General features: G+C 39.4%; 1 protein-coding gene across 8 annotated transcripts in view; it reads left to right on the forward strand.

The window, feature by feature from the left end:
- Positions 1-13,942, forward strand: part of RAPGEF6 (Rap guanine nucleotide exchange factor 6) — a 229,346-nt gene that overhangs the window by 202,559 nt on the left and 12,845 nt on the right. For 7 of the 8 annotated variants that reach the window (XM_019535060.1, XM_019535062.1, XM_019535055.1 and 4 more), the window contains 3 exons: positions 2,858-3,049; positions 7,040-7,171; positions 8,813-8,926. In XM_019535060.1, the coding sequence (XP_019390605.1) occupies positions 2,858-3,049; positions 7,040-7,171; positions 8,813-8,926 (438 nt within the window). The remainder of the gene's footprint in view (positions 1-2,857; positions 3,050-7,039; positions 7,172-8,812; positions 8,927-13,942) is intronic. The other variant, XM_019535056.1, reaches the window with a different exon arrangement.

The raw sequence follows: 13,942 nt of genomic DNA on the forward strand, positions 1-13,942 counted from the left end.
TCTTCTGTAGTGCTAGCCAGCGTAGCACTGCCGAGCCTATAAGGATGCTGCAGGTTTTTGCTCCCAAGGTGGAGAACCTTGCATTTTTCACCCACCTATCTTCTGGCGTGGATGCTTTGCCCCAAAGTTTGGTGTCATCGGCGAACTTGGCCAGTCCACTCCTGACTCCAGTGTCTGCATCGTAGCTGAATAGCCCGACAACTCAGTACATTTCTAGATTTTTAAAATAAGCATTATAATTCCATATGATTTAGATATTTAGATATTTAATTATTTGACATGGCATAAAGAAATTGAGGTTATTTAGCAAAAGAAAAAATTGTACATTAGCAGATGAGATTAACACTGTGCACTTGTTGACTGGCTTGCATCTGAGGATTTCAGAGCACTTCAATGGCTAAATAGACTTCTCAAGTCCTTTATGATACAAGTAATAATATGCTCATATTATTACTGGGTTAACAGTCTGAAGAGAACATGACTAGTTTATTTTCGTAATGGTAGTTCTTTGAAACTCTGGCAGATGGGTATGCTTGTGCCTAGTTAAGGACATGAAATCCACATATATTCTCTCATTGCATTTGAGACTGCTAAATGCCTAAAGAAGCAAAACAGCTATCCTTAAGAAAGAAATGCAAAATCTTAACAGAGCCTTTCTGTTACTTGTACTATATATTCAGCAAATATGGTAATAGTACATTAAGTTCATGCTTAAAGGCAGAAACTGCATTTTATTTTTATGTTCCATTTTCTGTAGCGGTGTCAATAAATAATAGAACATATAAAAATGAAGTCTCAATATATGATTTATATGCAGACTTGAAGGATGACCTTATTATGCCCAAGTGGCAGAAACATGAACATTATGAGGTCATCTTTCAATTCTCATAAATAAATTATGTACCCAGACTTCAAGTACTGTATGTCCTGTTTATGCAACAGGAGGTTTAAGTCTTTGTTTAGCAATAAAAAGTTTGTGGTCTTTATTGATTATTTTATTCTATGGGCCCAAGCAATCCAAGTCCACTTTTTGTAAGCCTTTATATAAGAGGGTACACATGAATCAATGTGATGGAGGGCTCTACTAAGGTATAAATAAGAGGAAAGCAAACTGTTTCACAGATTCACAGAAGTTTAGGGCTGGACGGGACCTCGTGAGATCATCGGGTCCAGCCCCCCCTGCTCTGGACAAGAAAGACTGTGGGGGTCAAATAACCCAGCAAGGTGTGTGTCTAGTCTCCTTTTGAGGATCTCCAGGATAGGTGCCTGCACCCCTTCCCTGCTGCTGGGAGTCTATTCCAGAGTCTGGTCACATGAACCATGAAGAAGTTTTTCCTTGTATCCAGTCTGAAACCTTCTTCTAGGAGTTTGACCATGGCTCCTGGTTTTTCCCAGGACACCTTTGGTGAATAGTTGTTCACCTAGCCCCTGATGCTCAGCTCTGATATATTTGTAAGCTGCCACCAAATCCCCCCCACAAAGTCTTCTCTTTTTTAGGCTGAATAATCCCATATCTATCAACCTTTCCTCATTATGGCTTACTCTTCATGCCTCTAATCATATGAGTGGCTCTTCTCTGTGCTTTCTCAAGCTTCTCCACATCTGTCTTGACGCGTGACACCCAGAACTCAACACAGTACTCCAGCTGTGGCCTCACCAATGCCAAGTAGAGCAGGAGAATAACTTCCTTAGTTTTGCTTGAGATGCATTGGTTGATTTTTCACTAAACAGCTAGGAGGGGTTGCTTTGGACTCCTGTACCAGTCATCTTGAAACATGAGCAACGAACAACTTGTGCAAGCGGAAGACTTGAATATAGGTGACAAGGCATGCTCTATTCTCAGCTGTCAAATATAGACTCCAGCCAGTGTTTCATCGTAAGAACTAGTTTTACCTACCCCAGTAAGACTAATTCTCTTTTCTGACTCTTACCCTGCTAAGGAAATAGTGAATGAAAAAGAAATGTGGCACAGTGACCTTGGTTTAGCAAGAAACATGACCCCAGTTTAGCAAGCTACCTAAGCATGCACCTAACTTGCAGCATTTGTGTTGATCCTAGTGCGTTCAATGGGTTTACTCGCACTCTTAAATTTAGGCTCATGTTTAAATGTCCTCCTGAGTCAGAGGCTTGATTCATGGACTTCTACACTAGTGTAGGTAATCTTTTTTTGCTGACATCCAGAAAGGTACAAATACGTTACTTATCAGGTAGTTTTCTGAATATGAAAATACTCCCAACTTTGCTTGAAGCAAGACTTGATACTAGTCCTGAGTCTGGTTGCCAGAACAGCAGTGGCTCCAGTTCTGTAATCCAGATACTGCAGAGTTGATTTAAGGGAAAAATGCAGCTTCATAAATGGCACTAACTCAAAAACAAGTTTAGTAATTGCATAGTAGTTGAAGTAAAAGCTGAAACGATTCATCTTGTGCTACAAGTAAAGTGTGCCACCTAGTGAAAGTTTTGTGATGCCATTTGAAGAACAAACATCTATTTTCCATCCTGTGTGTTGTGCTTAGGCTTTTCACAAGGAGACACTTGTATGCTTGCAGTAATACAATATTTTCTCTGTGCAGTTCAGATATAACGAGTAAACCAGATCATTTTTGCTTTGTCATTTTGCCTGTATGACTATTCTGGAGAATTTTAGGAATGTTTTAAAATAGATTTTGGAGGCTTTTATGCAAAAATTAAAGAAGTCAGAAGCTCCTTGAATTGATTGCATGTACTTTTGTCATACGATAAAATGTTCAAATGTGGCTGCTATTGTCTGGCTGATGTCTTCGAGATAACTATAACATTTTTACTGTTTAGAGTGGAAGATTGGTTATTTTCTGGGGGTTTTTTCCCTTTAAAACAGTGACAAAGAATTTAAATGAGAGAAGAGGTGGGAAATCCTCAGAAATGTCTCCAATACCCTTGAGGTCAGTTGGCCAAACCACAAAAGTTCAGCAGCATCAGCAAAACAGAATGAGCCAAGTTCTTCAAGTTCCTGCTGTTAATTTGTATCCCAATAGAAAAAAGGGATCAGCAAAGGACCATGTCACGTTTAGTGAGTATTTGCAATTTATTTTCACATTTTCAGTTTTCTAAATTGTGTATTGTGTCAGTTCAGTAAGGAGGGAGGAGTTGAATTCTACAACAACCAAATATTTGAAATACTCATTATGCAAGTAAATGTACTTACCTGTCCAATACATTCTGTGTTTTAAGGTGTTATATATCCTTTTCACCTACAGAACATCTCGAATATATTTCCATTTAGCTACATAACAAAACATAGGCTAAGTACAGACATTGAAAAAGTCTGGTGCACAATTGATCTGAGTTGCACAGTTTTCTGTAAGCGGTGTAGTTTAGATCGGTAGTGAACATAACATGTATTTGCCCTTTAGTGGGAGTGGAGTGGGGAAGGGGCAAATCTTAGACGAGGTACTGCCATTTTTAAACCAGTCTGTGTGCTGAACTTTGTTCAGTTATGAGTAAAGTCTGGTTTCTGATCACTGATACCAGTACAAGTGTAATGTCTGTGCCTGGCCATAACGTGCATCTCAAAAGAGGATATGAAAGGTAGTCTGAATGATTTGCCCATGTCTCTCTGTTCTTAATGTTTTAATTAAGAGATTCCCAGTGTCTGTAAAGATGCTTTCTAGCTTTAATTTTATAGGGCTCTTTCCTAATTTATAAATTAGCAAGAAGAAAAACATTGCTACAAAGAGTACTTTTTGAAAAAGTTAGCCTGCTTTAGTTTCTAAACCAGGCTAATAAAAGTGATCCTAAGCCCGCCAACAAAAACAGTCAGGTAACAAGTTATTTAACGTTGTGCCTAACAAGTTTTTGCCCTTTTCCTGAATGGGACTCTTACCAAACTGTGTAGAATTATATTACTTATTTACTTTCATAACATAATTAATATAATGTGTGTTAGGGAGTGTAATCACAAAAATAAATTGCAGGAAATTTAATATTTCAAGGCCTGGAGAGCCATTGTAATAGCATTATGGTCAAACATGAAATGTATGTTTTAATATTATTACTAACTCTTAGTGAGCATCAAGTAGTACTTTATTTAGCTATTTGCTTTGTTTTCTAAAATTACTGATTCTTAAAGCCAATACATGAAACTGCTGCAAAAATATTTAAATCTCTTCCATCTTTCTTTCTTACTGAAGTTGGATTACTGCATAGAAAGGAATGTGAGGCTTATGGGACTGGAAGGAGAGCAAATGAGCATGTTTTTGGCCAGTGCAGAGCGGTGGGGGGGGCATCCCCTGGGATTGGGACGGGCGGAGCCCTGGATTTTCGTGCCTGTCCAGGAGCTGCTTATTCTCTCTTTTAAAAAGACAGGTGATTAAAATACATAGACACAGTGCACAGGCATATGATAGGTGTCAAGCATCTCAGTCAAGATAGAGTTAGATATGAGTTTGCACAGTAGCAGAATTTGAGGGTGTGTATAGACAAAATGGGGGCTCTAAATTGAAGCGGTGGGTTTTAAAAAGCACCGCTTCAATGTAGGGCTAATTAACTCCCCATGTCATGTACACACCTTACCTGTCTCTGCGGTGGGGAGGGCAGGGTGAGCTGCCGGCAGGCGGAGCCATCCCTGAGCTGCGGGAGGGGGAAGGAGGTTTGGTGTTTCCTTTTGTGGAAGCAGCGACACCCACCCAGGTGGCACCCACCTGCAGGCACCCAGCTCAGGCAATCCTGGGGGGCACTGCATCTGTGGAGGGAAGCACTGGGCCCCTGCCCTGCTTTGGCAGGCAGGCAGGCTCCAGATTGGGGGGAAAAAAATAGGATCGGGCTCGCTGCTTTTCTTGTGTGCAGCTGGCTTTCCCAGGCTGCCTGCAGGACTTTCTGCAGAGCTGTGGGTCTGGTGCTTTGCTCCACGGCTCAGAGGAGTTTGTTTCCTGCACCCCAAGTCATTTAAGGCACATTACACTGCTGAATTTCCTACGGTGGCTGGAATTAATGCACAAAACATAGCCCGCCTTAAAGTGTCATGCACACGTCTCATTTTGTCTACACACAGCCTTAGGTACTTAGTTAAGCTTTCTGGCTAACGCTTATGTGCTAAGCGGTTAGATGCAGCTTTGGAATATTGCTCACTTGGCCTCGCTTGCACTTTAGATAACTTGATGTATTTTTGGAGCTGGCTTTAAGTTCTTTACTATGTGATGCAAGTTGCTCTCGGTTTCTTAGCAAGCAGCATGGTACATCAAGTGTGTTGTGCCACATGACTTGCATAACTTCCTTTAAAATGCAAATCCAACTAAATAAAACATACATTAAAATGCTGCCGTTAAGGGGGTAGAACTCATTTTATATTAAGCACACTATCCAATTTTTTCTTATTGTTGTCAGATGCAGGCTGTAAGATTTAAACTCCACATACATAAATGGTATTAGGTTTTATTTATCCCCTGCAGCATCTGAAATCAGACTCGGCTCTCTATTGAAACTTTCATGCCAGACCTAAGTGGGCCTGGTTCCACTTAGTCTTACCTCCCTTTGTGAAAACAGCGTAGGACACCTGTTGAACTGTTGGAGGTCAGGCCTCTTGGATCCTGGAGCAATTCCAGTATCAGTCACACCCTCTCAAACACTTGTAAATCAGACCATTCCTTAAACAGTCTTGTGAACATAACATTTCACATCTGTGTATTTGTGTGCTCACTGCACAGTATGAATACTAATAACTGGCAAAATAAATCAGGGAGACATAAATACAATACTAAGTCTATAATACTCCTCGGCTTTCAAGATAAAATAGTCTTTCTTTGAAAGGATTTGTTTGGGAGGGCGGGAGGTATGATTGTATTGTGAACTCATATAAAATATAGTAAGAATCATTGCATTTCTCAGTGCATTTCTTCTGAACTCTGCAGGATATGAAAGCCAAATATTTGGCCCTTCTTAGGTGTATGTGGTGCAAATGGCTGAGCTTTTAGTCTACAAAAAACGATTTTCCCTTGTTTGTTCACCAGCTCATTCGAAGAGTAGAGAGCAAGCTCTAATACGTCACATGCATTAAAAATCCTAAAGCAAATGAAACATCACATCTGTCTCCTAAATGCTTGATGTTCATTTTTGAATAAGCATGAAGCTAAAATTATAATGGTCTGCATGTAATCGTCTCTTCTGTGCACGCAAATGTGTCTGAGCACCTAAACATCTTTTTGCATATACAATAACCTGATTTTCACATCAGTGATTCATAGTAGTAGGGTTGGAGGGGACCTGAGCAGATCATCTAGTCCGATGTATTATGTAATAATCTTCATAATTGCTGAGACACACATAGGCATGCCTGTGAAGTTCATTTTTCTGTGCAGACCTCAAGCAGCTTTTCATCTGGCCTTATAATATTCTCTGTTGAAAATGGCATGCAGTTGTTTTCTAGTTAGCCCGTGAGTCGTACACAGTTGGAAGTATTCTTAAAACTGTGTTTGCATACAGCTACTCAGAGGTCTTACGTCTGTCTTGTGTACTTGAGGTGAAAATCATAGTGGGAATTTAATAGAATACATAGTACCCTATAGCAAATGTGCAGTAGGGAATTGGAAAGGTCCAGTTCCATGTTTTTCTTCAGCTGTGCTCCCTATACACCTTGTCTCTTGAACTGACCCTCTCCGTGCTACGAGCATATGCTTTTCCATACTGTCCCAGCAGTGTGCTGGAAGAAGACTTCAGATCCCATAGCTTAATTCAGTCCTTGGTGTCTGTGCCAGAACTGCCAACCAGCCTGTCAATTGTGATGGTTCCAATTATCCCTTGGAAACCTCTAAACTCATTTCAGGTGGACCACTGAGCAACCATTAGATTGTAATATCTTTTGGCCACTGCAGACTTGAGCTAAATTTGAAATGGCAGACCACTGCTGTGTTATACATCCCTTTGATCATTTCACACCTCTTTTTCTTCATGTTTTTAAGTAGAATACCCTAACCATTGCACACTTTGAATGTTGCAGTTAAAACATAGTAAATGTACTGCTTGAAAGAAAGATAATGCATAGTTAGTTTCTCTGTCATTTGCTTAGATACAGGTTCTCCTCAGAAGTCATTAAGTTTGTCGGAGGAAGTAAGTAAGAAACAAGCAGAAGATGCTGTGTCTATGGCATCTTCTTTGCACTCCAGTCCTCTTGCATCTCCTCAGGGCTCTCCACGCAAAGGTATGGATATTTCAGTAATGTTTACATGCTATACCGAAGCTTTAATCTGAGGAACTCAAGATTTTGCTATAAGTATTCCCTACCCACATTTTCAGTGATTCTTTTAATTGATTCTGGGAACTGGGGTATAGCGCCTTTATGTTGAGAGTAGCTTTAGAATGAAAAGGTTTGATGGTAGGAGTAGATGAATGTATTGCAGTAAAATATAATATGATTTATTTTCCTAGTCGCACCTTTTTCGCACTTAAGCCCAAAATTAGGTGCTTTAGAAGATTTTTATCTGCAAAGTCCCATTTTCAAAAGTTACTTTAGTAAATGAGAATAAAATGCCTGTCACTTGAGGAGTTTTACAAAAGTCACCCTATATCTGAGTGCTTACTCTGGCGGTTTTATGTACATCTGTTTTAGCAAATATAAAGTGCTCTGTTAAAGTAAGTGTGTCAAGGAATCCATCAGCCTCCCTTTAACTTTGATTCTAATTATGCAGTAAGTCTGCATTATGATTTTTCCTGTTTTAATTAGCTTCAATATATTTTAATGATGAAGATAAGTCTTTCCCACTCCCACCAAAAAAAAACTTCTAATCAAATTCTAATTTTTGCTGCACTGTGCTCTGATGGTATGGTGCCACCGTCTTCTGTGGCTCTACAAAACAGGATTCAGCAATTGGAGAAAAGTACAAGGCATGACAAATAAGTAACTCATCCTGTCAACTCGCAGGACTCACTGTTCATATTTTTATATCTGTATGCAGGGTCCCCCCTGTTTATCATGATGTCCCAAGACTTGCCTTTATTTTTATATGCTGTACCTACATTACAATCCTCACTAGCCAAGGTTAGATGGGATGCCCTTTGAAATCTGTTAACATTGCTTATTAGTCAGTCAGAGCATAAGCATCTCTCACCACTTTCTTTACCGTGAACTGTTCTTGTTGTTTCTGAATAACTGAAAACTCTGAGAAACTGGATTGAGATGTGATGGCCAGGCAAGGCAGTTTACTGAATCTTCTTGCCCTTTTCAGTGGGCGATCATACTGGACAGAGAATTTCAAGAGACTCTTTTTCTGCCATCATAAGACACTGTTTCATATAAGAGGAGGACTGATATATATATATATATATATATATTTTTTTTTTTACACTATCTGCATGAAAAGTGTCATTGTGGCTTTATTACTTGGACCTGCTGCCAGTTCTTGATCTACGCTGTGGCTTTCAAGGGTTTCTTTTGCTTCTGTGTTTCTTAAAAACATGTGATTTTTATTAACTTTTATCTGGTTCCGTGAAAGCCATGTCGTGTTTCTTAATGTTATTTCTTTAGTTTGACTTGCTTTCAACTTGTTTCTTTTCTTTTATCACTAACTTGTTTTGATCAATCTGCATCCGGTCGTGTCTGTTGTGCTAACAATTCATTACTTTACTAAAATTAGATGTGCACTTCATAAGCAATTGAAATACCCCATCATGAATATTCTTCACTTAGCTCTTCAATCGCAGGGTTTTTCTCTCTTGAGCTATACCCCAGTGCCATTTTAAAGGGGGGAAAAGCCCGTATATTTTAGCTGAAAGTCAAAAAGTTTACTACCGTTCATGTTATGTCATTTGACCAGTGTCTATATGTTTTATATTTCTTTTTTAGTTGGTAACATCCAGAGGTCTGATAATTGCAGTCAGATGAATCTTTCTGGATCCTCTTCATCACTTGCCAGTGAAACCAGTAACAAGAACAGTGGGCAACGCAGCTACGGAATAGGTGGGACTTATTTGCAAAACAAAATTCGGGAGATCACTGGCAGAATGACACGTACTTCTAGAGGCAGTGAAAAGAGAGACTATGTGGCAGATAGAAATGAAGCAGAACTTGAGTGTACAAACAGAAAGAGACTGAAATTTCAAAGACTTAGGGAAAGAAGTTTCTCCAGGGAAAGACCAGCTTTTACCAGTGAAAACGAGGCAGATCACCGCCAAGCTACTGAAAGGAAGGAAAAACAAATGGACATAAACAGTGACATCCTAAGCATAAGTAGCCACGGCAACAGGAGTCAGTTTTGTTGCTTCTGCTCACGGTTAAGGCTTAAGAGGAGAAATACTATATGATGCCATATGTCCATTTTTATCACAATTATACATACATATTGAAGCATAGTAAAATGCGTATTTTTAGCTTATTGACAAATATTGTTAAGCTTTTTGATTAATTGTAGCATATTTTGCCCAGTCAAGAGTGTACAGTATAAAACGAATCAGACGTGTCCTATTCCCAGCTTTTTTTTCATGTTAAATCCTTCTATTCTCCTTTTTACTCTGCTAAACTAGCTATCTAAATTTAGGTTAAGTTATTTTATTTAACAGTTACAGTCTGTTTATATATATATATATATATATATATATATATAGTGTTATTTAATATTGTAATTTCCAGATAGCTTAAATCTATTTTAAAAGAATAAATATTTTGTTTGCAGAAATCTTTAAGATCTTCCAGTGTACACTGTGATGATATTTGTTTTCATGGTTTAATCATTTAACCTCAAGAGAAGACATTTGCTTTAAGCAAAAGTTAGACATAGGCGAGTGAAATCTCAAAATATATGGTATTGTATATAATTATCCTGAAAAGTAGGACCTTATCAAGACATTAATGTACTAGTTTGATAAAATTTCATGAAAATGTCAGCTTCAAAGTTTATTTGTGTTTTTTAAGCTTCAGCAAACATAAAACTAGTCTGTCAAAATGTAGGGGTTATGTAGCATGGCCATTGACTCTGAATGTCAGTGTGTGAGATCATCACAGTTATCTCAGTCTGCATGTCATCAGTCACTGGGATGAGTATGCATGACCCTAAAATTGTATTCAAATAAACAGGCCTATTCAGATTTTTCTCTTAATTTTAAAGTAAATATGTCACCGTCCAACCCAAAGATAAACGTGTAGTTTTTGTTTGCTTTAAGGAGGAATTGAGAAACTGTTGACTGAGAGCAGGAGGTTAAAAAGGGAATCTGTCTGACAGCTGAATCCCAACTGGGAGTTTGCCTGGTACTTCAAAAACAAAATGGATCATGCTTTGATTGATTTATCAGGAAATCTGTACTGAGTATAAGCTAAGTAACTTAATGATTCGTGCTGCTCCCCACGCGAAGGCTCAGGTCTTATACACGTGTGGGCAGTGGACAGTAAGATGCTTCACAATCTAATAAGTCTGTTGTCTTTCTCAGTCCAGGCAGGGGGGACTGATGAAGTCCAACTCAAACGGACTTTGTTCCCTCTACATGTGGCCGTACGGCACCTTTGTTAAGGCGCCGTCATTTAGTACTCCCTGTTGGAAGTACTAAAAGATGGCACAGTAACAGCCTATTTGGTGCCATGCTGGCCCTGCACAGTTATTCTTGGCCGCTATGATGCCGTAGCAATGTGTTATAATGAGGGAGCGCTTTGCTCTGGTGACCTAGTGGTGGCATCACGATTTTTGCCAACAGATGCTATGGCACTGTAGCGTCTTGTGTAGACGCGCCCTTTGGAAACTTGAAGAAGAATGTCTTTCTAAGTAATAAAAGAAAGTTGAAGTGTTTATCTAAGGTGGGTTGCCCTTCTCCAAATAAGGCACATCCCATAAATTGCTACAGGAGGCAGTTATCTTAAGCAAACTGGTAACAAAAGCAGATTTGAGAGGTCTGTGCTTCTAAGTTAATTTTACCTGCAATAATATTTGTTTTAATTTTAAAATAAGTCTGTCATAGTAGGATAGAAAGAAAACAGGACCTGATATGGTTTCATACAAGATGCTTCTTTTAGCTACCCATTGCTCCAAATCAGCTCCTTGGACCAAATTAATTGAATCATTAATTAAAGCAAAAAGGCTTTAGTGGTCTGGCCAAATTTCTGTTGGCAGCGTATAACGTATTGCAAGAAGGAGCTCAGAGTGATGAGAGAAGCATTTGTCATAATTTCCATTTAACATAACTTTTAAGGTCAAAACAAGAGGGCAATTTCACCGTGACATGCATTGCAAATGATATGCCATTGCAAGTGCAGTCTGTTCTGTACTTGAAGGGAAGCACAGCATTACTGCAGGAGGCAAATCAGTAAAACTGCCATAACTCATGCTGGAAATCAGCTGCTAGCAAAAACCATATTAAACTTCCAACATATGTTACTTCATTTTAAATAGGTTTTCAGAGTGTGTTTGTTTCATAAAATAACTGAGCTGATGTCTTAGCAGGAGCCCCACTCAGCACAAGAGGGGTTTGTAGACATCTAGTACTTCGAGTACTTAAAAAAAAAAAAAAAAAAAAAAAAAAAATTCATATGCTTCTCAGGAAACAAGATGTCAGTCTGTAAATATCAGACAAGGGCCCGCAGGCCTTGCCTAACTAATGTCCGAGCACACCACATCCTTGCTTGGCGGGTAAGGGATTTTCCTGTCACTTAGTTTTTGAAAACAGAGCTTGAGCCTCAGAGAATTTATTCAGAATTTCAAAGTGTGCCAAGTACAGCCAGGTCTTTGTATTGGGACCAACCCAAAGAAAGGGAACTGAGTGTAGGGTTAATGAAAGCTGATTTAATTGTATGGATTTCAGGTCTGGATCAAGTTTAACACATCCAGAGTCATAACACAATCGTAAGGCTTCCTGTAAGACAGATTACCAGAAATGGGGACTTATCTAACCCAACAACCAGTAACTTCTAATAGTCCCATTTTAAATGTTGGTAGCCCAGATAAATCTCTGTGCAAAAATCATGTGTATTATCAAAGCTAGAGGGGTCGTTTGGGACCTTTTTTGACTCAAGGAATCTCTCTTCTTTTCCTCTCTCTCTACCAGTTTGGATTCAATGGTGCAGAGTTAGTAGCAGTCCTTTGTAGCACTAGTTCAGCTGTACTGCCTGCTGTGATGGAGACTCACACCATCCTAGTCATTTTATTCTCAGCAGGTATTTAGGTAAAGCACTTCAGTTCAGGAGCACTGGGCTACACTGTAGCTTCCAGCATTGATTGTTCAATGCTTTGAGTCTCCTATGTTGTACCTTTGGGGTTTCAACTCTCACATGAGAACTGCTAGCTTAAATTAAAAATTAACCGTAGAGTAAAGAATGAAGTAATTATGTATCCATTTACCCTGTTTTAATCAGAGTTGGGAAGCTGAATAGTTATATCCTAGTCAGCTAGAACTGTAATAGTCGCTGAGCCATTTGGAGCAGATGATACGTTTAAAGGGCAAAAATCTGCATCTGAAACCTATCTGCTCTCAGTTCTTGGTGCTATGTGGTAACCTTTAACTTACCTTGGACTGTGCTGGTTGCGAATAGACATGCTGCATATTCTCTAAATCAGCCTTAGAGCATACGTTGGTACTTTTAAAACAGAGGTTATTTACTACAGATGCATTCCTTGGACTGCCCTTTATAAACTCTTGTGCTGGTAGCCTTGTCTTTCGGTTGACAGTGGTTGTGTCTACACGGGCAGCAGACTGCAGTTACTGTGCAGTACCGTTGCCACACTTTTTTTTTTTGATGGTACTGCACAGTAACTCATTACTACTTTGCAGTATGGTTGCTGCATGGTAGCAATGAGCTACTATGCTGTAGTATCTTGTGTCGATGCACCGAGTGTCTTCAATGTGATTTTCTTCTTACCAAGAATTCTCAGAAGACTCTCATGAAGTTAGCATGGTCACAAGCACAGATCTTCAGGAATGAAGTGCATCTTCTGTGGCCCATGCTCAGAGCTGTTTTTTGAATCTACCTGTATTGGATCTATGGCCTGGGTTTCCAGTTAATGCTACTAGACAATATTTTTCTTTCTTTCTTTCTTTTAATATGGCACCTACACTTTTCACTTAGCATCCCTTGTTAGTATTCCCAGTGGCAAGGGGTGAAAGATGAGGTTTAATCTAGTTTGAAGTCCAAGCAGCGTTTTGACAGAAAACAGAGTTCTGTTTTCTTTTGAAAAGAGCATTTTTGTGCCTCTTAGGTTAGAAGAGTTTTTTTTTTCTACCTTGACAGCTTCCCTCTCTGCTGCCAGTTGTTTTCTGCAGCTGCAAGTAATAACTATCCTGCCCATATTGTAGCTGTGAATATTCCTCCTAATGTGTCAAATCTTTAGACAGACTTAACAGTCTTCAAAGAGAAACCGTAAGAAAATGAGCAGAATAAGAAATGTTACAATGTATGACTATGGTAATGATTATTAAATTAGTTTGCTTGGATTACAGTAGTACCTGACAAGCCTCAAGAATCAGGGGATCATTGTTCGTGGCACTGTATGAACAGGAGCAAAAAGGAGAGATCCTTTTTCAGAGCGCTTGAAATCTAAGTATCAAACAGGAAACAAGGCTGAAGACGAGGCAAAATGGGGAGTCGGAGGGTGAAAGCGCTTTGGGTCCTAGATGAGCAGCAGTTGACTGGACCAGAAATTCCAGCGTGCAGGTCTAACAATGCAGTCCTAGCACAGACACAGCTGCGCTTCTTCCGGGGTCACTTGTTCCATCCTATGTGTGAAACAAGCTCTGCCGAGTAAAGCCATTATCTGGTATAACTGTGTCTACAGCAGATGCTTCTGCTGGCACAACCTGTGAGTCAGGGATCACAAACCTTCTTACCTTCTTTCCCCAGTATAGCTATGCCAGCAGAAACCAATAACCTTTGAAAATCACAATCTTATACGTCACTTAATGCTGCCAGAGAGAGAGTTTGATTTATAGGAGTTACATCTGACGGGGGGAGAGAGAAGGACGTCTTGAGCACCAGCCAAGTAGAAGTGAGCTGTGCATT

The sequence above is a fragment of the Crocodylus porosus genome, unplaced genomic scaffold, assembly GCF_001723895.1.
Source record: "Crocodylus porosus isolate Cpor-Errol unplaced genomic scaffold, CroPor_comp1, whole genome shotgun sequence".
NCBI classification, from domain to species: Eukaryota; Metazoa; Chordata; order Crocodylia; family Crocodylidae; genus Crocodylus; species Crocodylus porosus.